The sequence below is a fragment of the Carcharhinus amblyrhynchos genome, chromosome 6, assembly GCF_965287045.1.
Source record: "Carcharhinus amblyrhynchos chromosome 6, sCarAmb.v2.hapA, whole genome shotgun sequence".
NCBI lineage: Eukaryota > Metazoa > Chordata > Chondrichthyes > Carcharhiniformes > Carcharhinidae > Carcharhinus > Carcharhinus amblyrhynchos.
In genome coordinates, this window is record NC_137329.1 from 88730263 (window position 1) to 88754231 (window position 23969).

Genomic DNA, 23969 nt, shown 5'->3' on the forward strand with positions numbered 1-23969 from the left:
CGAGTATTTTAACATTCCAAGTTGCTAAATTTTAAATTTTCTTTTTTTTGACTACAATGGTGGTAGTCCTGCAGGTGTAGTCAGAAGAACGAGACAGCCTATATTCAGGGCACCTTTGCTAGTTCCTTCACTATTTGGGGTAGCTAGAGGGTATCCTGAAGAGGGCTGTTTGTTCACTATATTTCAAAGATAGCTTGTCCCAGAACAGAGGCGACATGGTGACACAGTGGTTAGCACTGCTGCCTCACAGCTCCAGGGACTCAGGTTCAATTCTGGCCTCAGGTCATTGTCTGTGTGGAGTTTGCACATTCTCTCCATGTCTGCGTGGGTTTCCTCTGGGTGCTCCAGTTTCCTCCCACAGTCCAAAGGTGTGTAGGTTAAGTTAATTGGCCATGCTAAATTGCCCCTTAGTGTCAGGGGAACATAGGGTAGATACAGGGGGTTATGGGGATGGGGCCTGGGTTGGATTGTTATTGGTACTGGCTCATAGGCCGAATGGCCTCCTTTTGCACTATGGGGATTCTATGAAAACAGGTTTCCAGCGATCTTCATGCATCTTTTGCCCGTGTGCAGATTCTTGATTGAGGTCTCCCAGATTCACAGCCCTTCCAATGCCAATTCTCCATTGCCACAAAACTCAGCAAATGGGCTATAGTAAAGCCTGCACGTGATTCTTTTTAACTTGGAGATCTTGGAGGTTTGTCATTGTCCACACAATCTTGACTAGTTGGTCAGATTTCAGTGAAGTGTCGAACCAGTGACTGGGACCACCTTGCTGCTGCAGCATCCTCTGCATTCACAGCCAGTGAGATGCACAATGTTTCTTCTCACTTTGTCTGTCACCTTCCCCTGACTTTTATACCATGGGCGACCATACCAGGAGCAAAGAGCTCCCAATGGCATTGCTCAAGGAATTGTTGGAATGCACCATGTCAAGGTAGTTATAAATGGAAAAAATGCTCAATTGTACAAGTGAAAGACTCATGATAATTTGCCTACAGCTCAGCCATAGGTAATATGCTACAGCTGTCAGTGCTAATGCCCTTACATTCGACCCTGATGAAGGTGTTACAGGTTTTATTCTGATCCTGATGTCCCCCTCGTGTCCCAAAAGAAGAAAAGATTGTCCAAGTCCCATGCCTGGAGATGAACCATTGAGAAAAGCAGATGCAAATGGCTCCCTTTTGTTGACAGTGTGCTAAGCATGGCTAACTATAATGAATACCCACTTCTGTCAGAAGAATAAATGCATGGAGGCATGCTAGATCAAAGCATTGGATCTTTCTGGATTATGCAGTTGTTTGGGTTAAAAATTGAAGAGATGCCAGCATCACTTGATCCATGTGGGGTCTGATGCCTGCTGAGCAGATCATCAACTTGTTTGATTGGAGATGCACATCCATCCAGCACCAAGACATTGCAAGGCCAGAACATCCAAGAGGAAGAAGATCCATGTCTCAACCCTAAAGCAGCCTGAAGGATTAAAGAATTCCAAGTGTACCTCACGAACAGTCTGGAAGATCTTCCTACATCCAACTTGATTCCAATAGAGTGGGATCAAATAAAGTGAGCTGCACTAAACTCCTTTGAGCATGAACATCACCAAGAGTAGTTTAATGAGAACAATGCTGAAATATGTGACCACCTAAAACAATGAGCAGCCTTCATAGCCTGATAAAACAACCTAAGGTTGCCAAATGAGAAAGCAGCATTCAAAAAGCTCAAGGTTGATAAATGTTTGTTACAAGTTCCAAACTAATTGTTGAATGTGGGCCAGAAACTATAGGTCCTAGAATGCCTTGGAAATGTCTGTGCAGCCGACATCTGAACCTCTTTGGGCAGAGGACAAAGGCCCAGTGCGCTTGTGTGAAGAGAAAACTGTGAAAACCCTGATTGTGGAACCCAGGATTGGGGCATGGTCAAGGATTTGCCTAAAGGCCTGCAAGCTAGAAATCTGCTGAGTGGCAAAAACAGCCAGCATTTCCAGGAACTGGTAAGCCTCTAAAAGTGAACAAGGCATTCCAAAAGCATGAGAGTGTCTAAAGATGATCAGGTACAAGTTGCTGTAGGAAAAGAAACAGATTGCTTAGGTGACTGCTAAGTTCCCCAAGCAGAAACAGCTTACCCAAATGACAGAGATTCAGGACTGTAGAGGTACTAAGCTCCATAAAAGGAAAGAATTTGAGATATGTAGACAGTCAAGTCTCGAGTTTGAAATACCAAAAGGAGAAACAGTATAAGTGTTCCCCCCTCAAGCAGAAAAAGGCAATTCATATCTCACAGCCAGAAGCCAGTCTGCAACTCACAGCCAGGAGACTAAGACCTGTTTCACAGCCAAGGGGCCCCATCTTTACTTCTGAGTTGCTGTAATGTTGCATCCAAGTCTTAGATCCAAGGCATTGCAGGAAAACCTTTGTAAAAACAGTTTAAATATCTTCACTGGAAAAGACTTTTTGCAGACTTGTTCGTCAGCCTTGTATTGTAGCAGTTGTAAGCTGGACTTGACTCAGATTTATTTAATTTGGATATTGTTTGGAAAAGCCAAGTGGGCCGAAGGGCCTCTTTCTGCACTGTGGAGTTCTATGAGTTCTATGGTTCTATGATTCTTAGTGAGCTCAGGGATTGTAGATATATTTTGGAACAAGGAGGAGTTTTTTCATAAACTGTGTTTATTTATTCATGTAATTAAGTGACTTAAGTTCTTTTTGTGCGTATTTTTCTTACACAAATTATTAAAGAATATTTATTAAATAATGACTGGATTTGTTCCTCACTGGGGTCTTGGGTGACTCCTCATAATATTTAAACAAAAGCTATACACCACCATGAACCGGTGTTTCATGTTTGGGCGTCTCATGGGTATCATCTACGTCGTTCATGACAGCACCAATTGAGTAGAGTCCAAACAGAACAGGGAGGAAGCACAAAAAGGGAACCCAGTGAGAGAGCACAAGGAGATGTCCCAGTTCCTGCATTCCCAGTGAGAGAACCTGAGAAGGACCCAAAGGAAGAGGCTCCATGTAATAACATTTTGCAGTTGGCAGACTTCATGTAATGAGGGTTGGGAGGAATGCCCTGGTGACCTGAGAAGGTTGGTGCAGTGATCCATTGGGGCAAATGTAACAGTTCGGAGTATTCTAATCAGCTTGCTGTAGGGTTGAAGTTGTACCATTGAGCTATTGAATTCCTACAGGGCAGAAAGAGGCCATTCGGCCCATATTCTGAGTTAGTGCTTGAGTGAAGACTTGGGAATTCATGGCAATGGAGCCTCATGAAACAAGACTGAAACCTTGTAAGGTGAGTAGTTGTAGAAGCAATCCAAGTGGAGCAACCTTTGCAGAGAATTCCAAGGTTAGATCTTCAAAGTGAGAGATAGAGATTTACAGAGGTTGGTTGACTCAGAGTTTACTGAGTCTAATGGGTTCCTGAGAAATCTGTGAGATCTATCTTGGTTGTATTTGCTATTTGATGCATAGTGTGGGTGGAGCAAGAGTTCGAGTGAAAATTGGGGCTTTGAGAAAAGCCAGTGTGAAGGCCAAAGAGTTCCAGCAAGACTGGCACGAGGACAGAGCGAGTGTTAGAGAAAATTGAAGTTTTGAGGAAAAAATAAGACGAGAGTTCAGAGCGAGAGTTGAACATTTTATTGTGTTTACTCAAATTCCAGTTTTGGTGCAGCAAATAAATAATATTTGGTAGGGCAGCTCAAGTGCACATCCTGTAACCTATGGGGATTTCGGAATGCTATCTAAGTCCCAGACAATCACGTGCAGAAAGTGCCACCATAAGGGAAATCTTGACTTTCATACCTTGAAACTTGAGGGCAGCTGGAGTCACGCAGGTGCATTTGCAAAGATGGATAGCGCTTTTCAGAAAGTGGTCACTCTCTCTCTCTCTCTCTCTCTCTCACTCTCTCACACTCACACACACACACACACACACACACACACACACACAGCACCCCCCCCCCCCCCCCCCCCCCCCCCCCCAAGCGTAAGAAAGAACAGGCAGAGGGAAACTGGGTGGCTGTCAGACAGACAGAAAGACAAGGCAGGTAAGTGCAGCATGCTACTAAGGGCATCCCACTTTCTAACAGTACGTAGTTCTGAGTACCAGTGGGAGAAGAGGGTTCCTCTGGAGAGAGTGGTGGAATCATGACCAGAGCACCTTGGGTAGCCCAGATCTGCAGTGAGGCAAGAAAAAAAGACAGGAAAGCAATAGAAGCAGGCGATTCTATAGAGGAGCAGATGGGCACTTTGATAGTTGCAGATATGATTTCAGGGTATTATGTTGCCTCCCTGATGCAGTGGCTATGAATATCACTGAGATGACTTCACAGCATTATGGAAGGTGAGAGGGTGAGTATGCATAGTCAGAGGCCATGCTTCACATTGGTACTAATGGTGTAAGTTGACAAATGGAACCGGTGATCTAAGTAGGCAAATGGAAAAGGTCCTATAGACTGAGTTCAGTGAGTTAGGAAAGAGATTAGTAAGCAGGACCTCAAACGTAGTAACCTCCAGATTACTTCCAAAATCATGTGTTTGTGAGTATGAAAACAGGAGAATTCACCAGATGAATGTATGGCTGGAGAGATGGTGCAGATTTCTGGGCATAGGGACTGGTTCTGGAGTGGTGGGACTGTACAGACCAGTTGCCTACATCTGAATAGGACTGGGACAAATATTTTGCAAGGAGATTTGCTAGTGTTGTTGGGGAGAATTTAAACTAGATTTACAGGTGTTGGGAACCTGAGCGCAGATTCGGACGGGACAAGTTCAGAGCACACAGAAAATTAATGAAAATTAATGACAGACTGAAGGGCAGCAGGAAGAAAGGTGTGGGTTTATGGCACAGGAATTTAGCATTTTTACAAAGTATTTATTTAAATGCAATGTATAACAAACAAAGCAGATGATCTAAGGGCACAGATAAACACATGGCATCATTATATCACTGCTAAACAGAAACTTGGCTTTGTAAGGTGTTGCAAGTCCCTTTCGAAGTTCCACTTACATCCAGAGCAGGGCTTTGAACCTAACAGGAATAAGTGAGTGTGACAAATGTTGAGGCAAAACAACAATTTTACTGAACATTGAATAATAGTATGCCAATTATAATAATATAAAAAGAGAAAAGTAAGCAGAAAGGAAGAAAGGTAACTTATTGAAAGGAGAACACACTTTGTATATATTTGAAAGAAAGAAGGCAGGCAGATTTTTGTTTAAGCACAAACAATAAGCCCACATTAGTCTTTCCCAGCTCTCTAAATTGATGCATTATCATCCCCATGATATGTATATTAACACATCACTAAATAATCTTAACTAGTGGGTGCTATAGTCAGTCACTCCATTCCTTGCCCTTCCTCCCTTTGAGAGGTGATATTCCACTATGGATGCAGCACCGAGTCCCCAAAGCAATGTACTTTTAAACCAAATTTCTGGCTGCATTCCAGCCTTTCAAGGCCTGGTACAGTCATTCCCAAAGCATATCTCAGCACTTATCAGTTCTTTCAGAAACTGCAAGGCCATGCAGCCTTTGCAAGATCCAAGTTGTTTACACAGCTCTTGATGTTGTCTTTTCGGAGTTAGGTCCGTCATTGCGAGTTCATCTGCTGATGCTTCAGAATACCACGCTATATGTGATTACTCAACATCCTGTAGTACAAGGATCACCAAATGCAGGGAAAGGGGATTTTTGATCAACAAGATATGACTTGGTGTTCTAGCTTCTAGCTTGCAAAATGAAAATCAGGGATGTGATCTAAATACCAGCTACATGGCCACTTTAAATGAAACACAAAGTCTAGAAAAACAGGTCACTACTGATTGTGCTTTGATTAATCAATAACAATCATAGCTAGGTTAAAATCAACATCTACCAAGATTAAATACAAAATTACTTTAAATATTCACCATAGGCTTAAAACCAAGAACAAGCAGAAATAAAATGCACAATTACAAAAATTAGTGTCTGCAGGCCTCAAACTTGCAGTTTAAAGAGGGGCATAAATGAATATAACATTTTCAGACAGGCTAGAGAGAGCTGACAAGGGTAGACTGTAGCATTATTGGTTGAAGAAACAATTAAAGCTATGAAGAGGGATGATATACTAAATGAATCATCAAATGCAAATATGGATTGCGCTCAGAAATAAAAAGGGAGCAGCTATAATGCCACAAATATCCTAATGACTCCCAAATAGTGAGAGGATGACAGAGTAAATATGTAGGCAAATTTCTAAAAATAAAAACAATAGAGCAATAATAGTAGGGCACTCAACTGGGATACAAATAGTGTACTATTTCACTAGTGAGCATGTGGAATTCATTACTGCAGGAAGTAGTTGATACCAAAACATTGAATGTTTTCAAGAGGTAGCTAGATATAGTATTTGGAGTGAATGGGATCAAAGGTTATGGGGAGAAAGCAGGATTAGGTTATTGAGTTAGACGATCAGCCATGATCGTGATGAATGGCAGAGCAGGCTCAAAGGGCCAAATAGCCTCCTCCTGCTCCGAACTTCTCTGTTTCTTTGAACTACCTTCAATGCAACTGCACCACCACTCAGAGTTTTAAAGTTTAATTATTAGTGTCACAAGTAGGCTTTCATTAACACTGCAATGAAGTTAGTATGAAAATCCCCTAGTCGCCACATTCCCATGCCTATTTGGTACTCCTAAGGAGAATTTAGCATAGCCAATGCATCTAACCAGCAAATCTTTCAGACTGTGGGAGGAAACCGGAGTACCCAGAGGAAACCCATGCAGACACGGAGAGAAAGTGCAGACTCTGCACAGACAGTGATTCAAGCTGGGAATCAAACCCAGGTTCCTGGCGCTGTGAGGCAGTGCTAATTATTCCTCCATCATGCTGCCCATGAGTAGGGGACTAAACCTGCTTAGTCTCACTCATATTTTGTATAATTGCAGCAACCCTTTCCTACTTTTATACTCCATTCCCCTAGCAATAAATACCGAAATTCCATTTGCCTTCCTTATTACCTTCTGTACCTACATACTAGTTTTCTGCAATTCCTCTGCACCAAAGCACTCTGAAGGTTCTTTCAGTTTAGATAATAATTTGCTGTTCTATTTCTCCAACAACAGTGAATAGCCTCACACTTATCCTTGTAAACTCCATCTGCCAAATTTTGGCCCATTTACCCAACCTATCCATATTCATTGGTAAACATTCTTATTTCTTTATCATAACTTACTGTCTCACCTGTTTTGGTGTCTGCTGCAAGTTTGGCCTCAGTACCTTCTATCTCTACATCCAGATCATTAATATAGATTGTAAATAGTTGCGGCCCAATGACCGAATCCTGTGACAGCCCAGTAGTTACATTTTGCCAACCAGAGAAGGACCAAGTTTTCCTGAGACTCTGCTTTCTCTTGGTTAGCCCATCCTCGATCCAAGCTAATAAATTACCCCAACCCATGTGATCTTGCCTTGTGTGACACCTTATCAACTGCCTTCTAGAAGTCCAGATATATTACATGTACAGGATTTCCATTATCCTCTTTGCTTGTTACATCTTGGAAGAACTCTAGCAAATTAGTTTCTTGACTTTCCAAAAACTCTATTATTATGTCTTTAATAATGGATTGTAATAATTTCCCAATGAAAGTTGTTAAAACTAACAACTGTTGGAGAGGGATGATGCAAATATTCTAGTTAAAGAGGAGGAATGTAAAATATTAGGTACAATAAGCATAATGAGAGAGGCTTACCTTGCATTAAGTTGATCTTTCTCTACACCCTAGCTATGTCTGTAACACTACATTCTGCACTCTCACGTTTTCTTCTCTATGAATGGTATGCTTTGTCTGTATAGTGCGCAAGAAACAATGCTTTTCACTGCATGTTATACATGTGACAATAAAAAGTACAATCAAATCACTCAAAGGACTGACATCCTTGAAGATGGATAAATCACCAGAGCTAGATGGATTGTGACCCAGGCTGTTAAAGGAAGCCAAGGAGGAAATAACGAATATATATTAATGATTTGGACTTGAATCTGAATGGAATAATTGGGTTATTTGCAGATGACACAGAAATCGGCCATGTAGTTGATGGTGAAAAGGTATTTCCAGAATTATATCATTGGTTGGTTGAGTGGGTGGAAAATGGAATTCAGTCCTGGGAAGTGTGAGGTAATGCATTTGAGGAGGGCTAGGGAATACACACAATAAATAGGAGAATATTGGGAAGGATAGAGGAAGTGAGTGACTTTGGAGCGTAAACTTATAGATCCCTAAACATGGCAGGGCTGGTGAAAAAGGTGGTAAAGAAAGCATATGGAACGCTTTCCTTCATTGAGCAAGTTATAGAATAGAAAAGCAGGAATGCTGGGGAACGGTACAGAGGAGATGTCGGTTAAGATTTTCACTCAGAGGGTGGTGGGTGAGTGGAATCGCCTGCCGTCGGCGGTGGTGGAGGCAAATTCGTTAGGGTCTTTTAAGAGACTTCTGGATGAGTACATGGGACTTAATGGGATTGAGGGTTATAGGCAAGACTAGTATATAGAGATAAGATTGGTGCAACTTGTGGGTCAAAGGGCCTGTTTGTGCTGTAGTTTTTCTATGATTCTAATAGTGGAACTGTATAAGACACTAGTTAGGCTAAAGCTGGAATTTTTTTAGTAGCTCTGCTCATCACGTTATAGGAAGGACATGATTGCTTTGGAAGGAGTACAGAAGTGATTTACAAGAATGTTACCAGCACTTGAAATTTGCAGCAGTGAGGAAAGTTTGGATAGGCTAGGATGTTTTTCTTGAAGCTGAAGGGCTGACCAAATTGAGGAGCTGAAATAGAGTATATATGCTGTGTTCTGAGTGGAGAAGTCAATAACTAGAGAGCACAGATTTAAGGTGATCGATGAAAGGATTAGAGGGAACGTGAGGAAAAAATTTTTTCAGTTCCCTGCTTTTGCTGGTGGAAGCAGAAACCTTCATCTCATTTAAAATGTGTCAGGATCTGCACCTGCCACCTACCAGTAAGCGGGATTAGAATGAGCATCTAGCTTTTTCGTTTTTCCTTTTCTGGCTGATGCAGACACGATAGGCTGAATGGCCACTTTCTGTTCCATAACCTTTTGATATTTCTATGGTTCTATTGATCACAGCCTATCTGGTAATTCATATTCATCTCATGCTAATCTTGATTATAAGAGAGATATTTTAAATTCTTTCATTTTTCTAACTTTATTTGTTAAATTTATTTTGTTGTTCAGAAACCATGGATGCTTATGACTTCATTATCCATACAAATGTCTTGGATCTTAATCCTTGTCTACTCAAACAAAAGTTACTAGTCCCTAAACATCATGCCAACAACTTAGGGCCTGGTCCAGGATCATAACATACCCAAAGACAAATCCAGAAGATGAAGGACATGTTAGTTGGAAGAAAAATCCTTGAGGGATTGAACAATATGCTGAGCATCACAATGTGCAAAGTTTTCTCGAAGAGGTGAGGGCTATCTGTAATTAAATGGACAAAATCCCCGTCACTGACAGAATGGTATTTCTTTTCTTCAGATAACTATGTTACCCTTCACTACTGGATAGAGCATTTTCAACAACTTGGCTGTGAGTCCACCATGGCGACTGATATACTCTGTGTTATCTCCCAGTATCCTGTGGTAGAATCCATCAATGGGATAGCTGCAACAAGCAATCATGCATCTGGAAAAACAACAAAACCTGTGGCCCTGATGGAATTCTAGGTACAGTCTTCAAAGCTGATAGGCTTTCGATTACTAGGGATAGGCAATAACTGCTGGCCAGCCAGCTGTGCCCATGTCCCATGAATGAAAAAATTGATCCCATGCACTCATAGATTTGGAAAGGAAAAAAAGTGGTTTCACCAATGCCCTTTACAGTTGCAACAGCAATTTTTTTTACTTCGTTCTGTTAGCAATGAATGCCAGTGTTCTATTGGCCTGTCTTGTGCTTGTTGCACCTACATAACTACTTTCTGCAATTCAAGCACGATGACAACAGCATCCCTCTGCATCAAAGCATGTGTCTGAGGACTTGCACCCAGAGACAGTTTGACTTTGGATCTTCCAGTGAAACCCCTGACATGGTCTTTGTTGCCAGACAAATCCAAATGTCACATACAACATCAGGAACTCTTCATTGCATTCATGGACCTGGCCACAGCATTTGAACCAATAAATAGCGAGGCACTGTGAATTATGACCCAAGATTTGGATGTCCAGGAAACCTCATAATCCTGCAACTGCATCATCATGATATGACTACAACTTTCTTCAGTGGGAGATCTGAAACAAACACCTTCAGAATCCAGATTGCAGTTAAGCAAGGTTGTATGATGGCCCCATACTATTTTACAATCTATCTGACAGTGGCTCTTGACCTCCCCAAAGATCAACTGCCCTCTTGTGTGAATATTAGGTACAGCCTAGAGTAGTAGAGAAATTCCATCTGCAGTGTCTTTTGTTGCATCTTCCAGATTTAATGGGAGGGCCGAACAAACAGTCTTAAAGCCATCTCCACAAGCATGCTGGTAAAACGTGCATCAGGCTTTGAGCACCAACATCTTGATGAAGCAGAGTAGAGGCAAGAAAGGAAAGCAGAAGAAACAAATCCTGCACTTGGGATCCCATTACCTTGTGGATCTAGCCCCACGTGCCCAAAGATTTGTGGGTTGGGAATCTGCCTGTTGGGGCACATGATAGGAACTTGCAATCCTCAGTAGACATCATCCTCTAATTAAGGGAGAACTGATAATGGCATTGCATAATTATTATACTGGCTGTGATCTACTGTAAATTTTTCAAGGCACAATTGTTACTCAAATCATTAATTGCAGTATAGTAGGGTACCATTCAACCATTGTGTCTGTGTTGGTGTTTCAAATGGCACTATCTACTTTAATGTCAGCTGAACAGTTTTCGGTATCACTTCATATTGAAAGCTCATATATCTTGGTCCGTCGGCGCCATTGTCACTAAACTGTTCACCATTCAGATTCAGTGTGGGTGCAAAATGTAACTTTCCCAGATGCACAATTAATGGGAGAGATATCTCATTGCTATGACAATCTCATAAAATTGACTCCAATTTGTTTGCAATTGGCACGGTGTTATGATGTACAACATGTTTAAAAAGACATCGATGCTGAGATGTTATTGTTTTAAGATCAGTAAAGTCTAAAATGAAAATCGTCTTCCTTTAATGTTACCCCATGTAATAAATAATCCTACTGTGCTAATCAAAAATGTTGCTACAGTTGGCATTCTATTAATAGCTTTTTGATCAAGATGCAATAATCAGAGGTGAGGGAGAAGGAAGGACTGCCAGCCATCTTTTCAGTGTATTTTACTTGAAGTAACAGAGTAATTTAGGCATTACTATGTAATTAAACCTTAGTTTAGCAAATTAATAAAGTAGTTAATGGTGATTTTTTTTTGTGGCTTAAACTCTTTGACGAATATTGTACAGCCTTACTCAAGAGAAACACACAGCAGTCATCCTGATAGAAATCTAAGTTTGGGAAAGCTGAATTAACCAAGATTTTGGCAGAGATATAGAGTGGAATAAAAGGTTGAATGGGTGCTAGAAGTTTGCGACATTGAATTGAATTTGTTTTATTGAAATTAAGGTCAGAGCAGTGTTTGGTGTTTGTGCTTGACGAGCTTGTTGCTGTCAGAAGTTCAGCTGTGACTTTTCAGCAGTTTGAAATCTTTTCTTTAATGTACGCTTGAGGTGTGCAAGAAGCATGTCACTGGATACAAAATGCTTTTCTGAATCCATATGCTCAGTATTATTAAAACTGTGACGTACCTTTATTCTTGGGATCTGAACAAGCCTATCCCCAATTTCTTGGAGAGCAATATGAGTCAAGCGGGCAGCGTGGGACAGAAATTGCAAGTAAAGCACATCATGATAGTGTGATAGGTTTGCTTCCCTGAAAGACGGTGAACCAATTTAATTTATATAACAATCGGACACTTTCAAGGTCATTTCCCTGTGCCGGCGCGCAAATTATCACATTTATTGATTTCAAGTTTACAACTTGCTATAGTGGGTTTTGAACTTGGGATCTCTGGGTTTCTGAGGTAGTACCATAGCCAGAATGCTTGTGTACTATTTACTGAATGCTCTCAAAATCTTCAAATTTGTGGTACACATTTATAAGCTGAGTACTGTTTTCATAGATTACTAACACTTGCATATTATGCTGTCACATGGTTATGAATTTATGCAAATGTAAAACAAATGATATTATGCCAGAGTAGTCCATAAAAAGATCTGTTTTGAACTATGTGATCATTGTAGGACAGTAAAATCTCGTCACTGGAACGGAACATTCGAGAACTTGAGGATGAGATACAGATGCTCAAATCAAATGGAGCTCTGAGCACTGAGGAGAGAGAGGAAGAGTTGAAACAGATGGAAGTGTACAGGAGCCATTCCAAGTTTATGAAGAATAAGGTAAATAACCCTGGTTAAACATGGCACACTGATACTTGGTATGATTATTCAATACGTGGAGTGTTTTCTTCCACTTGTGGAAGGAATCCTGCTGCTAGGAGTCGGTGCAGTAAACAAACTAGGTCTTTCTTTTCAGTACAAGCCCTTTTTCTGGCTGTTACAGCATCAATATTATCAAGTAGTGAGTTTCAGATGTTTTTATTTCTGATTTACTTCTGCAAAATTCTCATCTATTTTGTTCAGATAGGCAAACGGTACTTGGAAAAATATAAACTTTTTTTAAAAAAAGTTTAATTTTTCTTTCCTTTTGAGCCCTCCAAACCATACCAGCTATGGCTTGAGGACAGGTGGAGGACTTGTGGAAGCCTCTGCCATTGGCTGCAAGATAATTATAAATGACTTATAGTTGAATTTATTCATACTTTTGTCATATGTTGGTGACATAGTGATAATATCATAGGATTGCTAAAATGCTCTGGGGACATGAGTTCTAATCCCACCATGGCAGCTGATGAAATTTTAAATCTTGAAGATAAAGTTAGTCTCAGTAATGGTGGCCATGACAACTATTATGGATTGGTGTAAAACCTCTGATTCACCTGCGAGGGAAATCTGCCATCTTTACCTGGTCTACATGTGACTCCAGATCCACAACAGTGACTCTTAACTGCCCCCCTGAAATGGCTCAGCAAGCCACTCAGTTGAAGAACAATTAGGGATGAGCAACAAATGCTAGCTTTGCAAACAGAACCCACATCCGATGAGAGAATTTTAAAAAAGTAAAATGATTTTATGCTGCTTGCTTTTTCCCATTATCATTAGCATTTACATGTTGCAGTATATTAGAACAATGAAATGTTGGTTCATCGTAATCCTTTCAAATTACCACTTAGTGGTAAGCCATGCACTTTGCTTATCATTGTTTAATCATGAGTACTTTTCCAGTGATTGTTTATGATTTTTAAAATTTGGCAAATTGAGAAGAATAACCACAGTTGGAACAGGTGCTTTTCCAAAAGCTGTAATTTTATAAATACAGCCTTTTGATTAACTGCTGACATTGTTTGAATGGCAATTGAGACTCTTCAATTTGAAACTCAAATAAACTTGAGTTTTGCTCTGTAAATTTGCATCCAAAATTGTTCATCTTTTGTTTTCTTGCCTCTTGGCTGTGTGCTGTTCACCAGTTCCCTCGTCAACAGATAATCTTTATAGGAGAGGCCAGAGGGTGGTAGATCATGGTGGCTTTTCTTTATTTTCCCCCACCCTTGCCTTTAGTGTGCATGTCCTCATAATATCAGTCTTGACTCAGTGGTATCACTCTTGCCTTTGAGTCAACATGCCAAAATCCAGCCACTAGAGCTGGATTTTGGCAAATCTAGGTTGACATTTCAGATGAAGTGCTACACCATTGGATACACTGTTTTGGATGAGATGTTAAACTTGACCCCATTTGCCTTCCGGGGGCAAAAGAGAATTCATGGCACTATTCGAGGGATAATTTGGGAGTTCTGGTTTCCTGGCTAACCAACATTTATCCCTCAGCCACCAGCACTACTTCCGATTTCTAGTCATGTATCTTGTTGCTGTTGTGGAATCTTGATTTAAAGATTCTTGATATTACAGCAGTGGCTATAACGCTGACTACACTTAAAATATTAAGTTCTTTGGGGTCTCCTGCAATTGGGAAAGGCACTGTACAAGTTATTCCATGCTGATGGTAAGATAAAAAATTTGCATGGGAAATCTGATTACGTGTTTTTTTTTAAAAAGTTCAGTTTGTAAAGAATTCATAATTGATGAACATCATTGAACTTGGAACCAATAATAATGACAACACACACGTATATACAAGTTCTTTCTAATAGATTGTTACCTGTATAATAACTCAGTTGTGATAGTGTAGATGAATCTTGTAACTAATGTCTTTGAGTCCGCAGTAACAGGTGCTCCATAATAATGATGAACTATTTGCCAGACCAGATTAAGAATCCTTAATGCCATGGCCATCACCCATTCCTTTCTTCTCCACCCCTTCATCCATTATAGCACAAATATATAGCACCAGAGGTAAAAGCCCTTAGAATATCAATGGACTTTTCTTCCAATTACTATTACTTCTAAGGTTCCTCATTTGAGCAGTAATATTTTATAACTAGTGATTAATAATGACATGCCAGTAGCTATCTTGTAACAAATTTGCCAATTCTGGCTTGCCTGCTTCTCACTATCGTTTAAATGTTAGAGCTTTCGGACCCCAGAGTTATTCTCAATTAAGGTGAATTTTACCTGAGCACCATCTTTGACTGGGGCGTTTGTATTGTAGACCCATGTGTTTAATTTGCCCTTGGAAGTTTTTTGCAATCCAAAGTTGATGTGCCATTATTCCCTTGCTGCCATATTCCAAATAAATACACATAAAAGTCCTGCTGTTGGATCCAAAGCTTGACTACAATTACAGCCCAAGTACTGTATATCAAAAAGGTATGAATAAAAATTCTGTTAGAGTTATGCATCATGTACCAATGAAGAAAACTGGAATAAGTGTTTGGGAGTAAATGAAAATATGCTTCCAATATGGTTTGTTCTTTACTCATGGACACTTAGAACCAAGAGCAGTCATCACTTTTATGTGCTTGTTTATAACTGAAAGTCAATTTGAGCTGTTTATGTCCATTAAGTTCTGAATAAGTAACATTGTTTATAATAGGAAACTGCCTCTAGACTTGCTGGAAGTATGTGGCTCAACTTTGTAACTTCATTTTCAGATAATGCATTACTTTATCAATGTAAGAAGTCTTACAACACAGGTTAGAGTCCAACAGGTTTATTTGGTAGTACAAGCTGCTAGCTTTTGAGCGTTGTTCCATCATCAGGTGAGTGGGAGTTCTGTTCACGAACAGGGCATATAAAGACATAAACTCAAACTCAATTTACAAAATAATTGTTGGAATGCGAGCCTTTATAGGTAATCAAGTCTTAAAGGTACAGACAATGTGAGTGGATTAAGCACAGGTTAAAAGGTCTTGATTCCAGCCAAGTCAATTCGTGAAATTTTGCAAGCCCAGGCAAGTTGTGAGGATTATAGGTAGTGTGAGATGAAACCAAGATCTCGGTTGAGACCACCCTCGTGTACGGAAATTGGCTATCAGTCTTTGCTCCGCGACTCTGCGTTCTCGTGTATAATGCAGGCCACCTTGGAGAACGCTTACCTATTTTGGGATCTTGAGTTCATGCCACACTATCTGCAACTCCCACGAGTTGCCTGGGCATGCAAAGTCTCTCTAACTGTCCTGGCTGGAGACAATACACATCTCTTTAACTGTACTTAACCCTCTCTCCACTCACATTGTCTGTACCTTTAAGACTCAATTACCTGTAAAGACTTGCATTCCAACCATTATTTTGTAAATTGAGTTTGTGTCTTTATATGCCCTGTTTGTAAACAGAACTCCCACTCACCTGATGCAAGGGCAGCACTCCGAAAGCTAGTGGCTTGTTCTACCAAATAAACCTATTGGATTTCAACCTGGTGTTGTGAGACTTCTTACTGTATTTACCCCAATCCAACGCCAGCATCTCCACATCATTACTTTATCAATGGCATCATTCTTTCTGCTCTGAAAAGAAATTAGGATTAATCTATATGCTATGTTATTTTAATGCCCTAATAACTCTATACTTCCAATTGCTTGATTCAGTTTTTCTTTTGGACCCTACACCTATCTCAAATATATTGAAATTTTTGTGTTGCTTGTTTTATGTTAAGACATTTTTAATGGAAGTTCCAATGTTCGCATGCCCAAGTTTGCATGTCCTGTTTCCTGCAATCATCCAAGGTATTCTCCTTGGAATTGGATTGAGTTGCATTGCTCGTGTCAACTACTTTTCCATGAAGTCCACTTGAAATGTTCATATTAAAGAAATCCTTCTAGTCAGTTAATTTTGAGGAGATTGAAGGAATGTCTCTTTCAGAACAAAATCTTCTTCCATTTGTTGTTTCCTTAGCTTTCTCTCAAAGAAAGCCCAAGAGGCTTTCGTCTCCAAAGTATCTGTATTGACCATGGCTTGATCCCATATTTCTAGGACAGGGAAACTTGCAGATTGATCAACATTAACAGGCAGCAAGAACGGACCCACGTGGGGCTAAATTGTCAAACAGAATTCATAGAATGCAATGAGTGGATTAACTTTGGATTAATATTATGCTATACAAAATTAAAGGAGCACACGATTTAAAAAATATAAGGCCAGGTAAAATTGATGTCTCAAATGTCATTATTTCAGTGGGAGATTGAAGGAAACTGGGCATTGAGATTGTAATATTATAGTGGGAAGAGGCTGGGAAAAAAATCGGCTTTAAAGAGGAAATGCGGAAAGTACACTTTTTAATTGTGATGTCTCACAACAGCAGACAACAGGCTGTGTCTGGACTACCAGAATTCTGGTTGCAGGCCTATTGAAGTCGTTTACATAGATTTTTTACTTTTCATCCTTCAATTTGATATTGTTGGCTGCAAAGTGCTCATTAACAGAAAACCCTGTGGCCAGTTTAAAATGTTGATTATCTCTAAAATGCAGGTAGACCTTTCCCTTGCCAGCAGGCTTGTAGTCAGAGGCTAAGACTTCGTTTCAGTTTGCATAAAGGGATCTTCCATGTTGTCCATGTGAAATCTGGTATTGTTGCGAAGTTCACCTTACTGGTAATTGTAAGAATTGGTCAATTTCAAATTGCAAAAGTTTATAAATCTTCTAGTGAATACCTTCCCTTTACCATCCATCTCTGTTTGGAGCCAAGTTATGGAGCTACAGAGAATGAGAAAAATAAACTAAACCTCATATTCTGGGGTTTTATAGGCAATATAAATTGGGCAAGATCCTCCGCAGCCAGCCACATTTTTTCCAGCAATGTGGAGGCAGCGCTGAGTTACTTTAGCAGAGAAATAACAGTTTACAGCATTGTTCTGGAGACTTTGCAATTCCACAGTAAATATAATGCTATTGTTAGTGTGATTGAACTAATGCATTCATGAATGAGACACAGCAACAGAAAAGTAGACAGAAAAAGTACATGACTAACTATCTTAGAAATTATTTGGATTTCTGTACTTGTACAGAATCTACTTAGCCTCACCAGAGTTAATGAGACAACTTTGGAGTCTGCAGGATTTAAGTAATGTTTAATGACAATAATGGTAACAAATGTTCTGACAGGTAGAACAGCTGAAAGAAGAGCTAAATTCCAAAGATTTCCAGGCTGAAGAGCTAAGAAAGAAAATGACTGTTCTCCAGCTCGAGATCTCTGCTGTAAGAGTTGATGTGCATCTGATGCTGCAAATGCAGTTTTATTTCGTTCCCTTTTGGTAGTGCTAGGTTCTAGACTAATCCATTCCTGTCCTTTTTAGCTTGCTGTTAGTAGAATAAAGCTATGTTGCTTTTGCTTCTTCCACATCTCAAGCTCAATGTAAATCTCTTTCACTTGGCTTTGATCCCCAGTGAAATTGTGATAGTACCATCTCAAGAAAGCAACCTTTTTATGTTAAGGTGCTTTTTGTGGATATAAGATGATCAGATTCCCTTTGTCAATTGCATTGATAACCAAAATTCAGTTGGAGTCATTGTAACTGGCATTTAGATCATTGCACTATAATTTAGTCCAGCAAACTGTTGTTTAAGTGCATATTAACAGTAGGCTGGACATCTTATAAAATATAGTGAAGTGAAAGAGAATATTGCAGTGTATAGCTGAATAGAACCTTGCTTTGCACTCCTGATTGTCTGTTGTTGCACTTGACGAGCATCCTGCAAAAATAGAATTCTAGGCTGAAGGCATGACTGAAGAAATAAGTCTGCTTGAGGTATATCTGATCATAGTAGCGCATGCCCTGAATCTGAATTAGTCTTTTTGTTAATCGGTATTTATTACTTGAGAGGAGACTACTAAATCCAATCTGCTCAACATGCCTGTACAAAAATTAAAACACCCTTTTAAAATTGTTCATTTTAAGTTTTCTTAATAATTTAAATTGATGTTTGAAGGACCAACTGTTCATTTACTTAAACCATCTACATTAACAAGTTTTCACATTCAAAATTGAGATTTTCTGCGTATAGATTTCTACAAGTATTTAAAAATTGATTTGGAATTTTTGCTCTTGCTAGTTTTCACCATTATTTTGATTATTTGGAGAAGTGTTTGACTTTGTTGCTTTGTCCAATAAATGTCATTACTATGTGAGACTTCACAATGAATTCATAGGCTGTTCGCATGCAAGTGCATTGGACATGAGCTCATTTCTCCTTATCTGATCAAGTTGGTATTTTCAACATAGGTTTCTGGATAGTGCTTAGGATTGATGAACGTTTGCTTTTGTCCTCCCTAATCCAGAGTCCAATTGCATTATGCTTGGTGTAAGCATAGCTGAAATAAAATAATGTAACATAGACTGGAGCTCAAAACTGATTTCTTCCTGGTCTGTATGACTCAACTAATCATTGTATAAACTCATTTCAATCACCGGAAGAGCTTGTCGGTTGGGGATTTTTTTTCAAATCTTGTTTTCTATTTGGTAAAAACATCTGTACTCTGAAAACGTGTATCAGGAATATATACAAACTGAAAAAGGTGTATAAGGAACATTTTCTCTGCCATGCGGTTTATTTATAAGCATTGTAGAATAGCATTTTTGATAATGAATTATGTAATAATAAAGCAGAACTCTCTTGCCCAATTGAGTACACTCTTTGCATTTCTCGTGATTGAAGTAACCGCATGCTATTCCTCTTTTATAAATTACTATTACTAATTATAAAATTACTATCAGTCCCTAAATGTAATTTTGTGAACACAGAAGTTTAATTCTTGTTCACACCTTTGTCTTTGTGACCACATGCCAACTGTTAATAAGTGGATGGGCAGATAAATCTGTTCCATGTGCTTCTATGCTTGAGTGTGCAAGCATAGTTCAGTGACAAATTTTGACTTCCCTCACGATGACAGCATAATTTTGTTAACATTAGCTATTTTGGGGTTTAGATTGAAAAATTGAGTGTGGATCCGTATGATTGTATGCTCGCACTTTAGTTTGTACTGAAACCATACCGCACTGTCACCTAGTTAATTACAGTTGAAACGATCACAAGTCAGAAGTATGATGGAATGCTCTTGCTTTCCTGGATGAGTACAGCTCCAACAGTACTAAAGAAGCTTGACACCATCCAGGATGAAACAGCCCTCTGATTTGGCACTCCACCCACCATCTTGAGCATTCACATTCCACCACTCGAAGCATTCACTCGCTTCACCACCGATATACAGTGTGTGTGTGTACCATGTACAAAGACGCGTTGCAGCAACTCACCAAGCTTCCTTTGACAGCGTCTTCCAAACTTGCTGCCACTGCCACATGGAAGGACAAGGGCAGAAGATGCATGGGAACACAACAATTTGTCGGTTCTGCTCCAAGTTACACCATCCTGACTTGGAACTATATCGCTGATCCAGAAACCCCAAGGTACTTTATGAATTAGGCTAGACCCTAAGGACCTGATTTTACCATCAAGTTGCACCTGTTTTTGGGCACAAAATCTTGGTAAAAGTCGGCTGTGATCTCTGCCCACCTCTGTGCCCGTTCTCCCTTTACCAAGGGCTGAAAATGGCCACCATCAGGACTGCGCCTGAAACAGACGCGACGTCAATTTAAAGGCGTCTGCATGCATTTAAATTGACTTAATGGTCTGCACGCCGAAACTTATCAGCATTTCCCCTTTACCACTCCATTTGCCTGTCCAGATTTGGTGCGAAACAGACATGGTCCACAAAGGTTCGATTTGGGCGCTCCAGCTTCTGACAAGAGGACACAGGTTTAGGGTGCTGGGGAGTAGGTACAAAGGAGATGTCACAGATAAGTTCCTCACTGAGGGTGATGGGTACATGGAATTGGCTGCCGGCAGTGGTGGTGGAGGCGGATTCGATAGGGTCTTTTAAGAGACTTTTGAATCAGTACACGGGACTTAGAGGGTTATAGGTAAGCCTAGTCGGTAGGGACATGTTTGGCACAACCTGTGGGCCGAAGGGCCTGTTTATGCTGTAATTTTTTTATGTTCAAAGTTCCGAGCTTCCGGAGGCTCTCTGACTCAGCTTGAAGGGGTGGGTCAGGTGACTCGCTGGTTGGGTGCGGGCAGGGAGGTGGGTCGGATGGCTCTCCAGTTGTGGGGGAAGAAGTAGTCAGGTCAGATGGCCTCTGATGCAGGGTGGTTGATGGGTCAGATGGTTCTCTGGTGATGGCGGAGGGAGGCGGGTTAGATGGCTCTCTGGTCGGGTAGGAAAGAGAGATGGGACTGATAGTTCTCTGTTCGGAGAAGGGAGGTGGGTCACATGGCTCCCTGGTTGGGGGGAGGTGGGTCAGAGGGCTCTCTGGTCGGGAGGAAGGGAGATGAAAGAGATGGGTCAGATGGCGATGGTGGGGGGAGGGAGGTGGGTCAGATGGCTCTCTGGTGGGGGATAGGGAGGTGGGACAGATAGCTCCCTGGTGGTGGAGTGAGGCAGATCAGATAGCTCTGGTAGGACAGATGGCTCTCTGGTGGGGGGGAGGAAGGTGGGTCAGATGGCTTCTGGGGGAGTGGCAGGGGCATATGGGGGGTCTGTTGCTACTCTGGGTGCGATTGGTGGGGGGAAGGGGGGGTCCGTTGCCACTCTGCGTGTGATCGATGAGGGGTGGGTAGGCTGGCAGGGGATTGCGATTTGTCTGGGAAGCACGGGAATGAGGCGAGAACGGAGTCAGTAATGTTGTGGGGGTGGGGCAATGTCTGCAGGATCAGGGGGTGGCATTATTCGGCCCGGGAGCGATGTGGCAAGGGAACATTTTTCTAATTTTTTTAAACTCCACATGCGTAGTTGAAGGCTCCGATCAGAGCTGCAGTGTTTTGGGTACGTTAAGCCCTGCCCACAGGCTTCAGTTGTGTGATTCAGAATTGCTGATATTTTTGCAAGCAGAGTGCATTTGGAGGCGCCTGAGAATGGGTCTAAAAGTCGGATCTGAAACGCTCCCAGTTTTAAGTCTGCCCAGCTGTTAGGGTCCAATTTTACTGTTTTAAAATGCATCCGAGGGTTCTGAAAGAAATGGCGGAGGTGATAGTGGATGCCTTGGTGGTTATTTTCCAGACGTCGCTGGATTCCGGGGAAGTGCCGGAAGATTGGAAAGCGGCTAATGTTACGCCGTTGTTTAAGAAGGGTGCCAGGCAAAAGGCAGGGAATTATAGGCTGGTTAGTTTAACGTCTGTTGTAGGTAAAATGTTAGAATCCGTCATCAAGGAGGAAATAGCGAGGCATCTTGAGAGGAATTGCTTGATAGAGCAGACGCATTCGTTAAAGGGAAGTCGTGTCTGACAAATTTACTGGAGTTCTATGAGGATGTGTCTAGGGCGGTGGATAGAGGAGAGCCGGTGGATGTGGTCTTTCTTGATTTTCAGAAGACGTTTGACTAGGTACCTCACAGGAGGTTATTGCAGAAGGTCAGGGGACAGGGAGTTGGGGGTAGGGTGTTAGCGTGGATAGAGGATTGGTTGTCAAATAGGAGGCAGAGAGTGGGGGTCAATGGGTGCTGTTCGGATTGGCGGATGGTGACTAGTGGAGTGCCTCAGGGATCGGTGCTGGGGCCTCAGCTATTTACCATTTATATAGATGATCTGGAGGAGGGAACCAAGTGTAGGGTGTCAAAATTTGCTGATGACACCAAGATTGGAGGAAAGGCAAATTGTGCGGAGGGTGTGGAGAGTCTACAGAAGGATCTAGATAGGCTGGGCGAATGGGCCAGGAAATGGCAAATGGAATTTAATGTTGGCAAGTGCGAGGTGGTCCACTTTGGTAGGAATAATGGTAGGAAGGATTATCACTTACGTGGCGAAAAACTGCAGCAGGCGACGGTGCAGAGGGACCTTGGGGTCCTTGTGCATGAGTTGCAAAAACCCAGCTTGCAGGTGCAGCAGGTGATCAGGAAGGCGAATGGGATGCTGGCCTTCATAGCAAGGGGGATTGAATATAAAAGTAGGGAGGTCTTGCTGCAGCTGTATAGGGCATTGGTGAGGCCGCAGCTGGAGTACTGTGTGCAGTTTTGGGTGCCGTACTTACGCAAGAATATTTTGGTCTTGGAGGGAGTGCAGAGGAGGTTTACTAGGCTGATGCCGGAGTTGAGGGGGTTGAACTATGAGGAGAGGCTGAATAAACTAGGCTTGTACTCGTTAGAGTTTAGAAGAATGAGGGGAGATCTCATTGAGACGTATAAGATGATGAATGGGATGGATAGGATAGAGGTGGAGAGACTGTTCCCGCTCAAAAGATAATAGGACTAGGGGGCACAGCCTCAAGATAAAGGGGGGGGGCGGTTTAGAACGGAGTTGAGGAGGAACTTCTTCACTCAAAGGGTGGTGAATCTCTGGAATTCTCTGCCCGTTGAAGTGGTGGAGGCTACCTCGCTAAATATTTTTAAGACGCGGGTTGATGGGTTTTTGATAAGAGAGGGGATTAAGGGTTATGGGGAGAGGGCGGGAAAGTGGAACTGAGCCACGACAGATCAGCTATGATCTTATTGAATGGCGGGGCAGGCTCGAAGGGCTAGATGGCCTACTCCTGCTCCTATTTCTTATGTTCTTATGTTTTACATTTGATTTTGGCATGGGTGAGCATAAGATGTTTCACTCTAGGTATGATTCAAGTGACCCACTAGGAAGCTTCTTTCTAACAAAGTTTATTTAAAAACACAGTTACAGTATAACAAAAATAATTAGCATAACTTGTGCCAGTTTTAAGATTTAAACATGACATGCTATAACTCCTAATAGCTAGCCATTTTTGCTGTTCTAAGTTAAAAACCATCCCTCAGACATACACCCTTCTTCCAACTTGGCATAGAAACAAGAATGCTCATGTGATGCTGGATTTTCAGCTTTGTAACACCTATGGGCAGAAATCCAGGCCAGCAGCTTATTGAGAGGAGTATATCCTCACAAAAGCCAGACTTCAAAGAGGTAAAGTTAATTTCTGGTGACTTCCAGTGTTCAGATTCCAGTGAGGGGAAAACTTTTCCTTCTCTCACAAGCAGCTTCAGAAAATGAAATTAAAAATGACTTTTCTGTGAAGCCACCACTTGCCCTGTCAATCACCTCCAATCAAGCTCCACTCTGCAACCTAAGGGACCATTAAAACCACACAACAATGCATTAGTTTGGATTAAAATCAACTTTACTTCAATTATCCTCCTTCAGCAACAATAAAGGACATCAATCACAGACAACACGGTGCTGACAATATTCCCAGGCCTGCTAGAAACATCCTGCAGCGAAACATGATTAAAACACATTTCTAAAGACACAATATCATCACACTGGGTCAAAATCCTCCCTAACAGCACTCTCAATGTATCCACATCACATGGATAGCAGCGGTTCAAGGAGGTGGCTCACCCCCACTTTTTTGAGGGTAATTAGGGATAGGCAATAA

At 41.2% G+C, this 23969-nt stretch overlaps 1 protein-coding gene across 4 annotated transcripts in view; it reads left to right on the top strand.

Annotated features, from left to right (window-relative positions):
* LOC145344087 (ELKS/Rab6-interacting/CAST family member 1-like) overlaps nucleotides 1-23969 on the top strand; it is a 789164-nt gene that overhangs the window by 48623 nt on the left and 716572 nt on the right. For 2 of the 4 annotated variants that reach the window (XM_080190908.1, XM_080190909.1), the window contains exons 5-6: nucleotides 12317-12472; nucleotides 17687-17779. In XM_080190908.1, coding sequence (XP_080047034.1) covers nucleotides 12317-12472; nucleotides 17687-17779 — 249 coding nt within the window. The remainder of the gene's footprint in view (nucleotides 1-12316; nucleotides 12473-17686; nucleotides 17780-23969) is intronic. The other 2 variants (XM_080190910.1, XM_080190911.1) reach the window with 1 other exon arrangement.